The following is a 20348-nucleotide window of genomic DNA, read 5'->3' as shown; positions in this document are numbered from 1 at the left end:
TTGCTCTTTTAAAATCAATTTCAATATTTTAAAATTAATTTTACATAATATGTACACACTATTTAGATATATTCTAATAATATTACCAAAGAACAAGTCATACGAGAAATACAAGTCAAAGCTTTAATAAAAAAAAAAATATTACGATGAATGAAAATTGAAAAAAAAATGATCTTTAATGAAATTTGAATAGAAAGTATGCATCATGTTCAAACACAGGCAAATAAAACACTACAAAACCCCATGGTTTTGCAGTTTATAACAACGGGGTACAGCTATAACTAAGGCTTCATTAGGAAATATCTAAGATGTTTCTTGGCGCCATAACGGTATATCTCATTTCCTTTGCCAATAAATTGAATAGTGTCAAGGCTGGTTAGGACTTAAGATAATGTCTAGGGTATAAATTCCCAACCAGCAAATCGTTGCTCTATAGAAGGGATAAGAACGTTTCAGAGGTGCTAATTGGTAGTCCTATAAGGGTGATAAGAGCGTTGTATAAACCCCAAAGTGGCGCATTTATAAAGCTATTTGGTGGTATTGTGTTGCTGTAGCAGCAACTCAGATGCCAATTGGACCTATAGAAGAGTACACTTATAGAATCGCGATGCTGTTATAGAGCGAAGTAGTGATATAAAAGGAACCGCGATGCTGTTACAGTGCGAAGTTGTGTTTTAAGACGATACACAAAAAAAAATCCACTGCTTGGCGGGCGGAGTCTAATAGCTCGCTATCGCGAACGCCGGTGTGCGCGAAGTCATTCTTGCAAACTCGCCGCGCTGCCGCTGGCCGACTCGGGACAAACATGTATGGAGTCGTCATACAGTTATAATATTGTTATACATTTATTCAATTGTTGATTTATTGGTTTTATTTTCTTGCTTATAAACACAAAATTATCTTCTTTTTAACAACTACTTAGACATTATTAATAATTATTAATTATTATTATTTCGTAATGTTTACTTTATTACAAAATAATACAGGTTATAAATAATCTTTAAAATAACAAAAAATATTGTTACTCTGAAAAAATGAAATGGTACCTAATTACGCGGACTACTGAATTGATTTAGATAGAATTTGATGCTGACGTAGATATTACATCATGCCCAGAAATGAAAGGTACTATTTCTGAAAGAAGTTATAAACCCTAATTCTTCTCAGTCAAAGTCAAGAGTGGAAGATATCACTAATACAGTAAAACTGATGCGAAACTTTGGATGTTAATTTGTATATTTTTTTGTTAGTTGTTACTTCAACGTCAAGACTACATTACCAATTTTGATAAAATATAGCTAATTGCCTGGATTTACACATAGGATACTTTTTATCCGAACTGAACACTTCTGTGGGATAAAACAGGATTCACGATATAACCTAATTCCACGCGGGCAAAGCCGCGGTCGGAATGATATTTTTTTAAATAAAAAAATTGTTTTAATAAAACACAAAATATATTGACGCATGTATTTATTTTTTGCACTCTATTATAATTGTAATTATTCATTACAAATAATCAAAATAAAATAGCCAGAACAAAGTTAGGCCCTGGTAGGGTAGGTAGGCAGGTACAGCAATGTGAGACGAACACTGGCTTATTTATACCAATAATAATGTATTATAAACATTAAATTAAGTTTACTTTCTAACAACAAAAATACATAATATTAGCTAATGTGAAAGCGAATCAACCAATCATCCCACAAAAATGAAATGTGCACACAAATATTCACCCAAATCGGTTCATGTCAGATCACCCAGGAACTCAATTTAATATACTTACACAAAATTTTTCGAAATGAAAACTCACATTACTATGTAAATATGAATATAAACCTGTTTTATTACTAAGCAATTTCCCGCACAGGTGTAGTAAGTATAAATGAAATAAATATCAACATCAAATTCTTTATACAACATACTTATCTACCACCTTCTAAGAAATGTAATTCTTGAAATTATTTCGTATGTTTTTTAAATATAATACTACTCCAATGAGCTCCTGTTCCATATTATGTCCGCCATACTTCCACTAAGTTCACCATGATTTTTTATTTCTTTGCACTTTGTTGCTTTTTGCTAAAAATGGAATCATGCGATAAAACCAGTAGAACGTTGATAACATACATTTTTGACTGAATAAAGGTACTTACGAAGGAGTGGGTTCACATTGTGAACAATCAGTGGGTTTATTTTCCTTCTGGATTCCGGATTTCTGAAAAGATTATCTATGCTATAAATGAAAAAATCTTACACATTCGTTATGTACTTAAAACAGGGGTACATATCAAACATCGTCTATAATACAATTATCATCAAATTTAAAATAAAACCAACTTACTTCATTAATTTGTTCCAATTGTAAGCATTCTTTTTCCTCCAACCTTTATGTTTCTTCTTCTTATTTTCTTTATTGTCCCCATTTGTCTCATTTTGTCTTATCGTGTTGTCACCCTTTTTTACGATTGCGCGAGCGACACAAGTTCCCCGTGTGACGGCCGTAGCGGGAATGACTCGTGCAGCGATCGGGGTAGGAAGGTACAGGGCGGCTCTCGCTATATTGGCTGGTCGCGCGCTAATTTCAAGTATTTCTTGTTTATTTCAAAACCATCGCATATTTCAAAATTCTAAATCGGTAGACGTATAGGTTGTATGTTTTATAGTTAATATCCAAAAAGTCGTAACTTTACGTTTGTTATTTTGAAGATGCCAGAGATTATAAAAAAATAACAATGAGAACTTTGTATTTTTTTTCTATCGAGAAAATATCATGGAATCATGTTTCTAAAACGGTAGACGTATTGTGTTACTATTGAACTTTCTTGTCAAGAATTTTCATCACGACAACTTTAATAATATAAAAATTACGAAGGTTTAAAAAGGGCCGTAAATGTTAGAAAAATTAATTCATCACCTTAAGAGTAACCGCAAATCTTTTGTAGCACGAAGTTGCGATGTACAAGTCACTGCGACGCTATAATTATAATACAAAATGGTAAATCGTGTACCAATTGATAATACGAGTAAATGACTATAGGAACCATCATCGTGGTGTCGAGTATTAATTTTTGTTACACTGTTAATTATATTAGACTAGCGACCCGCCCCGGCTTCGCACGGGTGCAATGCTGATACTAAATACACTACAGAAAAACTGTGAACGTTGTATATAAAAACATAGCGGCCCGCTCCGGCTTCGCACGGGTATAAAATAGATAGCCGGGCGGCCGGCCGGTACCGCCGCAAACTCTACGTCCCGCAATTTTTAAAACTGTAATATCTTCGAAAATATTCACTTAAATCATACGGTGTAAAGGGCCATATAGATCTATATTAAATGAACAATGTATTCAAGGTATTTAATTGGTTAAGGATTAATGCTGCATTGGTTAAAATCGCTTCGAAAATTAACCATTATTTGTCGTAAAAAGTAAATGACAAAAAAAAGTTATTGTGGGTTATCCATAAGAGATAGACATATACCATCGCGGACTTTTCTGTAGACCTTTTCAATGTGTATAATACTTAGTACATTATTTTGATAAAACTCGTAGGGTTCAGCCTGCGTTTGCAATGTAAGCGGAAAAAATGTAATTTTTTACGACATCACATTAGAAACCTCAAAAATAACAGTACTTCACCACTATTTAATGGATGTTATTATACATATAAACCTTCCTCTTGAATCACTCTATCTATTAAAAAAAACCGCATCAAAATCCGTTGCGTAGTTTCAAAGATTTAAGCGTACAAAGGGACATAGGGACATAGGGACAGGGAAAGCGACTTTGTTTTATACTATGTAGTGATACGTAAACTGACTTGTGAATGAAATTTTACTGATAGATTATATGCATAATTAAGCTGTTTTTTTCATGCCCCCCTCGAATTATTGAGTTTTAAGTAATTAAAAAACTAATTTTACACCAAATTGCTGTATAGGATGCCAAATAGCAACTCCGTGGCTATTATACGTCCGCAAACGAACGTAGTTTTGACAACTGTTATGCCATATACTGGATTAAATTAGTAGGGTTCCCTGATGTAAATAGAAAACCCATAACATGTTTTATTTTGTATTTTCTAGTGTAAATTCCGATTTTTAGATTCCGATCCCGAAGTGTCAAGCAAAACACTAGTGTCTGAATGGTCTGATTCTGAATTATCACAAACCACATGATGGCTGTTAACTTGGTTTTGTTCATAGGATGTATCAGATTGTACGGAATCATTGTCCGTATTTGAAGCCTCACCTTGAATTTGTCTGGTGTCAATCGTTACTGAAGCTGCGATTTTTTTAAATTCATTCAATCCATGATTATTAAATAGAACCCTTCATTTATTTACGAGACGGTGCTGACAATATGGCAGGTTTTTGTTGTTTTAAAGTGAAAGAAACTCTCTTATAGGCCGTATATCTCTCGTAAGTGTCGCATTTTACTACATTAATACGCCGTTTTTGTTACATAACAGAGTTATTAACTCTTTTATACAGTAAATCAGTCCTATAACTCTGACCACTCAGCTATTAAACCACTGCGTTATAATGGGCAGAAAAACACTAATATAATTCAATTAGGTTACAAAGAAGTGATATAAAACTCGGATATATCACCTAATTGCTGTATTATGGAGTTTCAGCAACCATGAAGATTCACAGTGCTATAATAGTAATAAGGAAAACCATTACAACACTAAATTGTCCTATTGTAGATTTTTTTACGCCTCTATAGGCATGGGACTATAAAGGTTACCCTAGAATCGTTTATTGCACTAATTTGCTGTAAAAAAGAGACCACCAGCGCTGTTATGTGATAATATCGTCCTGTTATTGCTGTACCAAAATCTGGATAAGAGCTGCTCTATAAACGCCGTATAAAATAGTGATATAAACGTTTACATCACCTTGTTATGGGACAAATTTGCTGTGTATGATTATAGAGCAAAATCATCTCATTAAACGCTATTATACAACAAGCTTGTCACCGCGACACTGTTATACGTCAATTAAAAAGCTTTTTAGTGATGTAAGTTATTGTTATAGGACATCTTTGCTGGTTGGGTTGTAAGGTGATAGGATGATCTAGGGTTTATTTAATTATTTGAACGAGTTATAATATATGTATGTTAGTCAGTAAGGTATTTATTCTATGGGTCTGTACAATTTATTGTCTGTTACCTGAATTAAATGTAATAAATAAAAAATAATAGAGGATGATTTATTGTTTCCTATTATTATTATTTGTATTTTTACAGAAAACTTTATTACGTTTACAAAAATTCCCTTCGTAATTTCTTACTTCTGTTTCCACAATTAATTATTAAAATAACTATATAACTACATAAAAACGTCATTTATTGTTTTCTTTTCTAACCATAAAGGTGGCTTTTCCACCAGAGATGCATAGCGAGGTATGTGTTTGTAAAGAACCAATAGTATCGCTTCAAACGCTAAATGAAGCGATATAATTACGCATCCTCGCACATCTCAGGTGGAAAAGCACTTAGTCTACATTCGAAAAGCTTTTCCTTCCTAACCAATGCCTTTTGTTCCAGCCACCGAACATGCGAACCTGAGCCATGGGTCCACCAATAAACAGTTGGCCGTCGAGCCACCACCACGACCACAGCCTGGTCCTGACCCTGGTCGACAAGCTTAGTGGTCTTGGCGTGAATTGTACTGTAGTGGTCGTGTTGGTCCAGATATTCTTAAGCTTGAATTATGTGACCGCTGGCCCGGTTATATTGAATTTGGATTATTTGCAAGGTATGGTGTTTTTTTTGTATATTTTTATATATAATTTTAATGCACGGTTCTTTTAAAAGCTAATTGGAGTCATATTTTGCCGCCGCCAGGTTAGGCTGGCATGCTATCTTATTTAATACATTAAAAACAGCATGAAAGACAAATTCATAATAACTATTTTTTTAAACGAGCACATAATATTATTTACCATTATTGAAGTAAATAGGTTACTATATTTTTCTATCAAATCATTATTAAATTGCGAAAAATATATAGGGTTGTACAATATTTATAAATATTTTCAATGTAATCAATAATATGTGTAACACATACGTTATAATTTACTGTAATAAACAACATAGGAAAGAGTACTTACAGTTTTCATTATTACCATAGAAATCTAAATAACAAGACACATAGAAGTGCTAAAATGTCATAATTCGTATGAAAACCGCTGTCGCCAAAATCAACACATTCAAACCGAAAGCTAAACAGTACACACAAGTAAACTATGCCTTTTATTGGACAGCTTGATTTTAGTGAAAACTAACTTATCTATTAAATTAAGCTTTTGAATATGTATCCTAACGCACGAATTTACGGAGTATTTTAGAATAACATCCCTAAGTATATGAGACTTTTTGCTCCAATACGAACAAACGTGATAATAAGAATGGTCGACTGTGTCATTCATTGTTATTTCGATTACTATGGTGACGCTCGTAATACTTGTAAATATTCTATAATTTTAAGGAAAAACGGCATTATTTCTAAAAAAAAATATTTTCCGATGAAATATTATTCCTTTATAAGTATAATTACAACTTGTGGAAGAATTTCCGCAATGGGAATTGCTGAAACACACCATGTATACACTCATACGTCTCCAGAGCAACTGAACAGTGACGAATGCACTGGTGTTGTGCAAATCACCTGAGTGGCGACAAGGTCACGCACGCTTACGACTTCTAGTGTCTTGTTATTTAGATTTCTATGATTATTACCAATGTTCTTTATCATCATCACCATCAGCCCATATATAACTTCCCAGTTCCCACTGCAGGAACACGGGCCTCCTAATAATAAGCCAGCCCCCCTAGTCAAGTGGCTTTCTGTTAGCGTAGCGTTCAATAGAATAGACTACGAATGTATGAGATTGACGTAACCTGTAGATACGTTTATCTACAGCCTACGTCAATCTCATACATTCATAGTCCATTCTATGGAACGCTACGCTAACAGAAAGCCACTTGACTAGGGGGGCAGCCATAATCTACCAAGCTGGTTCAATGAGAGCTTGCAGATGCACATACTATAATTACATAATAAAACAGGGTCATTAGTTAACAAAACTTCAGTAATTAAATTGTATTATTCAATTTAAAGTTAAACAATATATGTTTAGATTCAACAGCCAATAGCAGTGCACCAAGCACCATTTATTAAAAACAAGTAAAATAATTTAGAATACAAATTAATCTTTCAACTTCGCTCCTATTGGATTTTATTAAAACTCGTAACACAAGACCACTAAAGAGATGGGTTTTTACCATGTTCTAAGTTAGTAAGTCAGTACTTTGACTTCCTTTACATTTGGGTCAGAGAGGACTTCTTAAAGACATTAAGGCTTCGCAAATGGTTAATGTTGTGCCAAGTATCTATACTTAATATTACAAAGTTGAAGAGTTTCTTTGTTTGAGCGCACTAATCTCAGGAACTACTGGTCCGATTTGAAAAATTATTCCCGAGTTATATAACCCACTAGCTGCGCCCTACGGTTTCACACACATTGCTCCGATCCTGTTGGTCTTAGCGTGATGAATGATGATAGGTACATAGCCTATAGCCTTCCTCGATAAATGGGCTATTTAAAACCGAAATATTTTTCAAATCGGACCTGAGATTAGCGCGTTCAAACAAACAAATGAACAAACTCTTCAGCTTTATAATATAAATATAGTATAGATAGATTATCTGTGGTTGTACAGTGTATTGACCTTTAGCGTTAATGGTTTAGTGTCTATTAACATTGGTAATGATGTGACTGATTTCTATCTTAATTGTGTGTTAGTGTTTACCAAGTTACCCTCTATATGTGTTCTAAATTTCTTTGTAATCGGTTCAGTAGTTTTTTATAAAAGAGTAACAAACATACACACCTTCACATACACATACATCCATCCTCACAAACTTTCGCACTCATAATATTAGCAGGATAGGATAGGATTAGTAGAATAGGCTACTTTGCTAAAGCTCATATTATATTTTAGATAGATAATACTACGCAAGTGAAACGAATTATTTCAAACTAAACTTGTAGTAAAATTCGTAAAAATCTGTTCAGCCATTTTGAGTCTTACTAATTATGTACATATACGTAAAGATAATCTTTTTAGTTATTTTTCTACCAGCATTGCGTTTCCATATCAGTCAGAATTACCTCACTTAACTTTCTCTCGATGACACAGAGTGACAAATATTTACATAATATTGTGAAAACCCGCTGATTCATCAGTAATTGTTTATGAATGTGTTTTTATTTTTACGAACACGTAAAGTTAGTGTTACACAATAAACAATAATAAAAAGAATTCTTGGAATTATTTTATTGAAAGTTTTCTTGAAGAAAAGGAAGGAAATAAAATTAAAGACGTTCTACGTTAAATGCTTAGTTAAATGTCTCTAAATTACGGTTATAAGAGAGTTTATTCAAAACACAACTTGTAATTTTGGTACCTATTGATTATAAGACTAAAGATGTGCAGCAAACAACCATTTACTGGAATTCTCTTTTATATAGTTTAAATAGAGACATTGTAGATCGAAATAAATATAACGAAACTAATTTAAATTTGGTTGAAAGAAAAATATATTGGCCTATACTTTTTATAAAAATAAGACGAATTTCGAATTACTAAATGCTATGTAATTTTTTTTTATTCAGGTGGAGCCTAGATTAGTGACTAGTTAAATAATAGAATAAACTGAGTATGAAATATTATCACGTATTCATAATGCAATGTTCCGATTATCAGGAACATAGATCTTTCAAAGTCATTCATAATTATAAGTATTTAAAGGTCATTTTACATTTATATGCATGTGGATTATGTAGAACAATTGAAAATTTGTTACACAAGATCAAAATAATGTTATCGGATTTGACATTCATATAATAGACTACAGGCCCATGTTGAAAAATTTATGGGTCATTTGAATGCGTTGCGGAATAATGGATTAAAAGCAGTATAGAAATAATTTGGAAAATCCAAAAGTGCACGCCTCATAATTTTTTTTTAATAAATATTTATTAATTATTATTTTTGTTTATTTAATAACAATTAAACCACATCGAATCAGACCCTGAAAAATGAAAGGGTTCTATTCCTGAGCATACTCAAGCGTAAGAGAAAAAAAAAAGACTCGATTAGTAAAGTATTTCGGTCGCTATCGTGTTAACAAGAAAAAGGATCCGCACATACAGACACACGGACGTCCAAGACAGAACTTTTTTAAACTGTTTTTTAACTAGTTTAAATAGCAAAAATGACATCAAAAATATCATGAACGTTAAAAATAGTGTTTTTTCTTAATATATGTGTGTGTATGTATTATCTTACAAGTGCAATGTATGATACATAAAGACATTTTAAGTTTGAAAAATCAGATGTTTTGCGCGAAGTGACAGTAGTACCCACCTCAACGCTTCGCTTATGAGGCGTGCAATATAGTATTACACAGATGCCGTATACTCAAAATCCTTATCAAAATCCAAAATAGTGGTAGAGCCCGTAGAGGTGAGGTCCATTCATCATTATCTAAAATCTATTGAATAGTGGAGTAAAAACTAGGTTAAAAATCAAAAAAATGTTGTGTGGTTTTATGAAACCACGGTAAAAGTGAAACTTAGGCACAAAATTATCGTATTTGTACGATAATTATCATACGGTTCGACCGTCACGCGACATGCGCTACACAGACCAAAAAGTTTGAGACGATGTAATAAAAGTTTCACTTTAATAAAATAATACATATAATAATAAGGTTAAGCTGACAGATATTATAATTATTCTAAGGCATGTGCAGGAGCTTTTGAGCTTTATCTGAGCTTTGTGATAGGAGGCAAGTGCTGATGGTATTTTTGTATCTGTAATAGTAAATTCTATCCTATCCTACTAATGTATGTTTGTTACTCTTTCACGCAAATACTATTGCACCGATTACAATGAAATTTAGCACACATATAGAGGGTAACTGGGATTAACACAAAGGATAGGTTATATCTCGGAAATCCCATGGCAACGGGAACTTTGCGGGATTTTCCTTGAAAACGCGGGCGAAGCCGCGGGTGGAAAGCTAGTAAATAAATAAATGCTATGTGGAAAGATGACAAGATGACCCACTTAATTTTAATATATTGATAGACATACATGACTAATTTCCTTCCTGTCTCATAAAAAACCCAACTCATAATAAATTTATCTCTATGAATAGACGTTGGACAAACAAAATAAGTGTGTTATTAGATTAAACGAACGGACCGACTGGTTTCTAACTGTATTTCTTGTTTGCGCGGCGTGTTTGAACATAGACGATACTTCGTTTGCATTTTATCGTGACGACATGTCGTAACGTAATGTAACTTTATCTTGTGCGGTAAATACAAGAAAAATATTTTTGTAAACTGAGTACCGTAAAGAGTTATTTTGCTTTATTTATAAGTGCCAATGCAAACAGTGTGGATTAGGATCTTTCATAATAGTACATACTTAGTTATATAATAGTACTTATTACATTTTACCTAGTTTTTTGTTACATATTTAATTTGAAACATGGCTGAATTTATTATATTAAATAAATCAAACCATATTATGTATTTCCAAGTCAGTCTAAGTTGATTGACGTAAAGGGGAATGTTTCTATTTTGATACGAAAAATTTATATATTATAGTTATGTTTGTATTGTATATTGCATTAGTTTATATTTTTTTTATATTCTGGGTCGAAATCGCAGGTCCTACCTTGATCTAATCAATTTAAAAACACCGGCCGTAAAAGAAACCGATAAAAATATCGTTCCGACTTAATAACAACGTACAAACATTTTTTATCAGACGTTGATGAGTCAATTCTTACACCTACAACTTATAAATCGCATGAGTAAACTCATTGCAATATGTGTATCTATAGTTACTAATATTATAAAACTGAATAGTTTGTTTGTTTGTTTGAACGCGCTAATCTCAAGAACTACTGGTCCGATTTGAAAAATTCTTTCGGAGTTGGATAGCCCATTTATCGAGGAAGACAGGCTTCATGCCACTCGGATGACAGCTCTTATTGTGGAGTCAAATAAATGATCTTTCTTTTTTTCTTTCTTCTTTCTTTCTCTTACGATGATTAATTCATATTTATTTAAATAATCATTATGTAGTATTTTATAAATTCAAACTTACAATAAAAATTTAATTGAAATAAATAGTGAAAAAGAATCAGTTAAAAGAGTGTGGGTCGAGCACACGTGTCAGAAGTGAAACTTCTTTGCATTCAAAGATACCAAAATTGTCGCCTTACTCCATGACGTGACCGTGAAATGTTACTATAATCGCGTCGAGTTTTTCTAATACACAAACTACAATTTTCATATTATTATTTTACACGTATTTTGAATCATTATTGAAAGCGAATTACCAAAAACGCGTTTTGTTTCAACGACCTCTACATTTCTTTTGAGATGTTAATGTTTCACTTTCGATTCGTTACCTCAATTCTAAAATTAAACAAAAGATGGCGGTGAAACTAAATTTAAAAGATGCATGAATGTTGCGATATAAAACATTGGTGGTCGTTTTAGTAGGTTATAGTGTACATCAATTTACTATTTTAATTTATTTTTTACAATAATTTAACATTGAGATTTTTTACATGATAAAATAATTATTATAACATGAAATTATAACCTTACATACACAATGCTTCATAATAATTTTACTTCGTTATAAAAAACAACGGTTATGCAGACTTATCTAATTATGTTAATTCAATGTTTCTAAATAAAAATTAAAATAATAGACAACCAATGTAGGTATTTTATTGCATCTGCATTGCTCATTACGAATCTTATTTTTTTTTTTCAATAATAACGAGATTTTTATTCCCTCCCCATAAACATTGCATAAAATCTCACCCTCCTAATCTCTATCTCTTTTGTTCCAGGCCCAGTACCTCTAGCAAGAAATATACGACACTTACCATGCGTATCAAGAAGAACGGGTGAAGAAGGTCTCTGCATGTTTGCCATCGACTGCCTCAAAGCGAACGGCTCCCACCTCGGCACTTGCATTGACAGATTCTACTTCGGATCCTGCTGTCAAATCCCTGACAAAAATATCCTACCAAGTATAATTAACAATGTAGACGATAACACGATAGACAGCTCTAGTTTTGTCCACCCTCACACTGAGGATAAACTACACAGCACTGTCAATAAAATACCAGATGTATTCACGAAAGTCAAGCCAGTTAGTACAACTAAGAGTCCGCTTGATGTACAGAATGTTACAGAAGCTCAAACTACAGCTAGTGTAGCGCAAGAGAGAACGGAACCGAATGATGTTGACAAAGTAGATAGTAATACAACCCTAGATAATACGATACACGATGATGATAAAATAACGACACAACCGGTTACGTCATCTAGCATTAAGGTTACAGAAGTAATTAAAACGACTGAAAGAATAGAACCCACTGAAGTTCCTATAAAACTGTCAACATTCCAAACCGTATCAGGAGATTCAAGCAATTTAATAAAAGAACAAGAAACGACGGTAAAACCGATTAAGATCGAAACAACAGAGGCGGTTACTACAACAGAAAAGCCGAAACCGACGAGGAAACCAATAAAACCTACTTATAAGCCCAGACCGACGTACAGACCTACTAACTTTACTAGACCACAATATACTGGTACAGGCAGGCCTCGGCCAACAAAACCTGTCACTTCATATAACACAACAAGAAAACCCCCCTTCAGAATACCATCAAAAAGACCACCAACCAAAAAGCCTTTACCGATCCCACCTAGATTAAATATAACTATAATTCCCCAATCAACTAGTTCAAAACCCGCATTTACAAGACCTTCAATACCTATTATAACATATATAAACACAACAGTAGCTAAAGTCGAAGAAAAAACAACAACCCCCACAACAACAATATCTACAACAACCACAACAACAATCGCTCCAATAACAACAGAGAGAGATGAAGTATCAGAAACAATTACAGAAACTGTTGCTGAACAACAAACTGAATCTATTCCAAAGGCCACTGAAGCGGTGACAACAGAATATGTGAAAATAACAGAACCTATTCCAGAAACAACACAATCCTCTCTAAAATCAACAGAATCACCTCCAGAATCAACACAAGCAACATCAAAATTAACAGAGGCGCCAGCAAAACCGACAGAAGCACCAACTAAATCAACAACAACACCAAAAATAATTACAACTGAAACAACACCAAAACCAACAGAAAAATTAACAACAGAAGCGATTGTTCCAACAACAGAATCTGTTAGAGACACTACGTTACTAGAAACAACAATAGTATTTGAAACTGAGAAACCGACTGAAGCAGAGATTACAACAACGTCAACAGAATTCCCACCTTTCATGACGTGGTCCAACACTTTTGATACAGTTACAAAAACACCAGAAACAACAAGCACTACAACAACAACTACTACTACAACAACAGCAGCACCTAAAACAACAACAGACGATGGTCAGTGATTCTTTTTCTTTATTATCCTAGAAATATAAGAATAGACTAAAATCAATGATTGAAACCAAATGAGAATCCCAAATAGGTCATCAAATATCAAACTCATACAAATTTTATATACCTATATGGTGATAATAACATTTTATTACGTAAAAAAGTTAAATAAATAACTGACACGCTGATAAATAGATTATAAGAACATGCAAATCCTGCCCCCTTACCATAAAGTCTTAAAGCAGTATTATTTCCAGTGTGGAAAAATGACAGCGCTATATACAGGGTGTTAACGATTACATTACAAGTGTTTGGTGTAAAATTTTTGGATATTTCCCGTTTTATTTTTTAAAAAGTTATTATTGTCATTTTACTGATTTGGTAAAGGGCTTTCGACTTTAGATTAAAGTTTTTTAATATCTGCAATAGTTACTGAATAATCGCCTGTGCACACTTAACGACACTCTGTATAGGTCATAGCGCCATCTCTTTCCCACACTGGAAATATTACTGCTATAAGACATTATGGTTAACTTCCAGAACGGATTTCTAAAGAGCAATAAGTAGAATTAACCTTATTAGTATTGAGTATAATGCCTTTGCATCTCAAATGACTAACGAAGTTTCTCAGAATCAAAACTTAACTAACTTTCCTGTTGATTAACAGGAAAATGCGATTTAAATCTTTAATGACAGTCATTAAGTTGGATTTAAAACCGTTATGAGCTAAGTATTGAGGTTGATGGTAAAACCTAGATTTATAAGATACATTGTAGGTAGGAAATACTTCAGTTGCAATCTAGTACATCTATAGATATCATGTCATTAATGTAAGTTATGATAAATAATTATTCGAATTTCTATCTGTTGACTGTTGTAGACAAAAGGACAAAGTCAAAAAAGACTATTGATTACAAGAATTAGTACCGTAGCTGTAGGGAAAAACCGTGTATAACCTAGAAGTGATATTATGTAGGTATCTGGGGCCGTATACGTATACGAATTGAACTGACTGGCAAATTCATATTATGATCGCAATCACTAGCCTAATAAAGCTGAAGAGTTTGTTTGTTTGTACGCGCTAATCTCAGGAACTACTGGTCTAATTTGAAAATTAGCCCATTTATATATATTATATATTTATATATATATTATAGCCTATAGCCTTCCTCGAATGATATATTATAATATCATTACGCTAATAACAACAGGAGCGGAGTCACGCGGGTGAAACCGCGAAGCGCAGCTAATACTGTCCCGTTGTATTAAAAAAGACAACTGACAAAACTTCAAATACATAAGACAGAATTTACGGTATAATTTATGATCCTTAACGCACTAACGGTTCAAATATCTATTATAAAAATATATTTACCTAAAATACCGATGGCAGGTCGTTGACTGTAGTTTTTATATTGTTTTTATTATTCATCCTTTGTGATTACTCACGTATACATACACTTGTTAAAATCTCGATACGATATTTCATATTGACAAATAAGTATGTCCTAAATGGTAAAAAATCGTTAGGTTAGATGAAATTAAATAATAACTGCCACTCATGTTACGTTACGTTACGTGACGATCCACATAGTAATCTGTGACGTTACATTAGTTTATATGAGCAATACTTAACAATTTTGTTTGTTTCTTTTATAATCTGAGAGAAGAGAAAATAATCGAATCATTTTATGTTAAGTATCTACCTATAACGTGGTTTGGAGAGATGATGTTGAGCTTTGAATAAGGTAGAAGAAATATTACTACAAAATTGTATACTTTGCACTGTCAGAATAATTAATTATTTTCTTTATATTAACATAAGCTTAATTGAAGGCTGAATGCTGAAATTTTATTATTAGCAGTAAAAAATCGTTTCAGATTACGTCAAATCGTCAAATGTAAAACAAGAATGTTTACAAATAAGAACATCAGTATGACTCACGAATCACGATCGATACTATAATGTGGTATGCGAAAATAATTTTCATGTAGTAATCGATCTAACGGTGTAATTATTAAAATTTATTATACATATATCTTAAAGAATAGATGAGATGATTTCTGAATCTTCTCGGTCTATAGATCTATAGTTTGGCTTTTGATTTCGTCATTCTTTCGATACAATTCAAACTTCTTTTGAATGAAAATCCATTCAAATATAAATAAATATATTTTATAAGTTATATGACATAGTTTCGAACTTATAAGATAACTTCCAAGTTGAGTATCATCAACATCAAGAAATAACTTATTTTAGTAAAATAAAAACGCGACAAAGTGAACTTGTAAGCCACTTAGTTACGAACACTACGAATATTTTTTTGTTTATTTGACTGCCTTCATTATTATAGTGTCACAGATGTGGTCACAGAGCATTCATTGTCATAACGAAAATAAAATAATATGCAACGATACGTCGATTAAAATTCAACTTTTTTAAAAACTTAACTGGCATTTGGAACCTTTTTAAGTCTAACTGCGATTCAAACCTTTTCCTTAAGTCTTGTGAAGACAATAATCAAGCCCATGATACTCAGATCACGTATCCGGGCCACGCCGGGTCACTGCGGCGAAATCACTTTCACATTCTATTATCAATTTAAAGGTCATGCTTTTGTTCGTTTTTATTCACGAATCGTGCGTTAAGGTTCATTTGACGCATCTTGCCCCCAAACCATGGTGTTTAAAGCAGTGTTATTTCCAGTATGGAAAAATGACAGCTATATATTATGTCATCTAGCGCCATCCCTCTCCTACACTGGATATAATACTGCTATAAGACATCATGGTATAATCCCTGGTACTTAATAAATAATTTATAATACTTTTTCATTACTTTTTAATGCGCTAGGTAATATGGATAGAAGAAAGAAAAGATATACAAAACTTAAAGATTTTAGGCAACTGAGGTTTTAGAAGTCTAAACACGGCATATTTTCCAATCAAAATAATTTTTATCATCTTTAAAAAATTCAGTTTTACCAATATTTTTATATATGTACTTAACTTTGTATTTATTTAAATAACATTAATTTTGTCAGTTGTAGTACGTATTTACAAAGAATCTAGTAGAATAGAATCTAAAACAAATCAAATACAGTTTGGTCCGGGAGCCAGCAGCAGATTTTATGACCAAGTTCCTCTCAAGCGGTAATTAGTAAAATGCATCAAAGTATAGTATTATGAAGCCTCGTGAACGTCAGCTGGAGCTCGGTTGGGGGGAAGAGCGGTTGTAGCCTCCCGTATCAGCTGACGGTTTTTCCACCAAGATACAGCCAGCTGACATATATATTTATCCACAGTTACATATAAGCTATCATCAGGTAAATTTTTGTTTGAGAGGAAATAACGGAAAATAAATTTTTCTTTAAATTTAACTTTCATGTTCGAGACACCAGCTGACGTATAATACACCATGTTGTAACCAGCTGACTATTTTTTTTAGTTGAGATATTGGGTTAGCTACAATTTGACAAATTTTTAGCTGAGAGGAAATGAATGAATGAATGTATTTTTTTTCCTATGTGCGTGTGAGGCTACAACCGCTCACCCCCCCAACAGAGCGCCAGCTGACGTTCACGAGGCTTTATAATACTATACTCTCATGCGTCTGACGAATTATCTCTTGAGAGGAAATAATGAACCCAATTTGCACCTGGCTCCCTAACCAGTTACAGTATAGACTTTTTCCGACAAAAAAAATAGATTCAAACTAACATGACAGCAAAACAATACAAACTACAGTATAGTTATTACGTATAATTTAACCATAATTATACCGTGATGAGATGTTGTAATTAACACTGTAATTTGTTTCTAAGCTGTAAAATGTTAAAGTACTGTTGCAAGGGGTCAGGAATCCTAATTACTAGAGCATAACAAAGGACTGTTTTCTACAGCTTAGTGTTTTAGTTATAGTAATTATTATGGGTTATTATTGAAAAAAACTTTTGCCTTAGTTGTCTAGCTTTACTGTGTTAGTTACTCAAAAGCTGTTTTATTTGTAATATTTATGTAATAGTTATGAAAAATATGACCTTAAGGTCATATTTTTCATAACTAAGCAAACCTCAAGTGTTTTGATAGTTATTATTCAATATTATGTGAAAAAATTAAGTCATAAATTGATATACCTAGATTATATTGAAACTTGACTAAAAATAATCATTTGTTGTTTTATTAAAATTATAGTAAGTAACTGAATTTTATTTTACAGAACTATGGTCACCCATAACACCGCCGGATGGCTGGGTGCTATTATCAACCCCACCAAAAGAAGATACAACAACAAAATCATCTACAACAACATCGACAACAACAACAGAATCAACATTAACAGAAGCACCCGTGACAGTGCTCACACAGTCATACACATCGCAAGCACAATCCGAAACAACACAAAGTGTAACAACACAAAGTGTTACAACACAAAATGTAACAACACAGAGTGTTGCAACACCTGTAACAACAGTATCAACGCCAGCAACAGAACTGTTGGAATTCACGGTGAATGTGACGTTGTCGCCAACGGTACCGCCAACAACAGAATCTGTTGTTGCGGCCAATGTTACACTCAACGAAACAACAACTAGTGAAGGTAAGTAAATCGTTGAAGTATTGATACTACATACGATATTATGATAGTGATAGTACGATATACAAACGTATTAATAGCGCAACTATAGTCTACTATTATTTATTATTCAAACTAAAAGTATACAGTACATAGTTATTTTAAAGAAAAAGTCTTATATGTATAAAAAAATTCACTAAAATTAAAAAAAAAAATTGAAATGCATGCAAAATGCTATGTTATATGATAAAGTGAACAAAATTCGTCTGCATTGACTACTGTATATAGTGCAAATGTAATCTATAAAATTCGTTTTCACGCGATGTGAAGGGACTGTATATTTGTGTTTATGTTTGTATTTATGTTTCAGGACAAACAAGCAACACGACAGAATCAACAACAACGGTAACAACAACCACAGAAGCAACATTCAACACGTCCAATTATAAAGATAGTAAGCATATCTATTTGTTGTTTAAACACAATACATATATTTTTAAGCTATTGCATAGCTTCTATCGCGGGCCTTGAGCGCGGAGACCGAATCGAGAAATTCCGTAACGAAAAAAACCTCACGCTCCGCACTCCGACGGGCTCGGAGGTGTGGCTTGAAGGCATGCTATGCAATAGCTTTACCGCGGCAGTCCCCGAGTGCCACACGTCTTTTTTTTTAATAATTTATAAAAATAAATAAATTTATAATTCTTTACGACACAGAATTATCTATATTCATTTTCTAATGATCTTCAATCGCAAATAAAGTCTCTAACTACACATTGTAATTAAGTAGCCATTTTCTTGACCTAACCTCGATATCAAATACTTCCTTGTACGGTCAACAAATAAAATATATTTATTTTAGAATTTATTTTTTTTTAAATAAAGGAGAAATATGGTTGTTTAAAAGAAACTAGTTGATGTCGAATTGATGATAAAACGAGTTTATTACTTTAAACTTTTGCTTCTAAGTATTCAAAATTTATACAGAATAGCTAAAAGTACGTACGTATATGTAGGTATACTACAAACATATTATTTAAATTAAAAATTAACCGTCTCATTAACAATAATTACATAATATAAGCTTAACCATTTAACTTCCGTATTCAACCACATGAAGATTATTCTTGCGGTAGTGGTTAATAATAGAAGAGGTTTATTACCATTTACCATGGTCACAAACAAATCGTATTTAAAAAATGCATTTAAATAAAAAACATCATACATTTATCAAAAGTAAAGTGAGTTTATTTATCATAATATATCTACTAATATTTAGGCATTAAAAAATGAAAATATATCATCGTGCTGAAACCGCGAGAAACTACGCGAAAATTATCGTGTAAAAACATTGTATAATGTATGTACCTACTTGATACATTGAATTTTTTAAATATCTTTTACGAACTAAATTACCTACTTCTAAAATTCAAATTATAAAAGAAACAGACCAGGGAAGCATTTAAATAATAATCTTGCAATGAAATCTTTTCCTTCCTTTCAATCTGATAAGAAAGACTTATTTTAAAATAGTGCTCTTCTGGTTGAATAATTCCATATAAAAATATATTACGCAATCCTTACATTAATATCCTATTAAAAATTCCGACCACAATTTTCGAAAAACCAATTTGCATTCGCCAAAGCTACGGTCAAAGCCCGACAAATTTAACAGCGATCTCCCGTGCGTAAATAACAATAAAAAATATATATTTCGCATTAACACATTACAAACAATGACTTGAGCTGTCAGAGTTCGCGCGTGAATACGGCCAAGGTGCAAGGACGTGTATCGGAACGATTTTAAATTAAAAAAAAAAAAACATTACTTTTTCTTTTTGGCGGGAACTTTTGATTGCTCTAATGAGGTTTTATGTTATGTTTTGGGAAATATTGTACCTAATGAATTAATATTGAGTGATTGATTATGTTAATGAAAAAGCTTGAAAAAGTGTCATTTATAATTTTCCTTTATTGTTGTGTAAGGAAGTGGAACCTGTTTGATATTTGAACAAGTGCAAGTTTAAGTGTATTGTGATTCGTGGCACACTGAATCGGGCAATGGCCTACCGAAAATGGCAACGCTTATCCGTAGCTTTGCAGTCATGATTATACTTTTTAATACTTACGTTGAGCACAGATTGTTCTTGTATAAAAACAGTTCAGTTTCGTAACGGCAGCGTCCAAATTGGTTCTTTAAGGACATTTTTGTGAACAAAAACACTTCCTACTGTGTAA

General features: G+C 32.7%; 1 protein-coding gene and 1 long non-coding RNA gene across 2 annotated transcripts in view; one reads left to right on the top strand and one right to left on the bottom strand.

Moving 5' to 3' along the window:
• The window catches only part of Np (serine protease notopleural), a 42284-nt gene that overhangs the window by 10623 nt on the left and 11313 nt on the right, over positions 1-20348 (top strand). The window contains exons 2-5 of the mRNA XM_089712158.1: positions 5560-5770; positions 11966-13540; positions 17754-18134; positions 18481-18564. Of these exons, the coding sequence (XP_089568284.1) occupies positions 5584-5770; positions 11966-13540; positions 17754-18134; positions 18481-18564 (2227 nt within the window). The 5' untranslated portion in view covers positions 5560-5583. The remainder of the gene's footprint in view (positions 1-5559; positions 5771-11965; positions 13541-17753; positions 18135-18480; positions 18565-20348) is intronic.
• LOC149476333 (uncharacterized) lies at positions 1474-3075 on the bottom strand. The gene is made up of 3 exons (XR_016317884.1): positions 2345-3075; positions 2157-2218; positions 1474-2082 (listed from the first exon to the last, which is right to left on the bottom strand). It is a non-coding gene; the product is annotated as an uncharacterized LOC149476333 (long non-coding RNA).

This window comes from Colias philodice, chromosome 28 (assembly GCF_061535455.1).
Source record: "Colias philodice isolate Cphi_HAF_F1 chromosome 28, ilColPhil1 Martin Lab GWU primary, whole genome shotgun sequence".
NCBI classification, from domain to species: Eukaryota; Metazoa; Arthropoda; class Insecta; order Lepidoptera; family Pieridae; genus Colias; species Colias philodice.
Note: the sequence above shows the minus strand (reverse complement) of the source record. Positions and strands in the feature narration are given on the sequence as shown.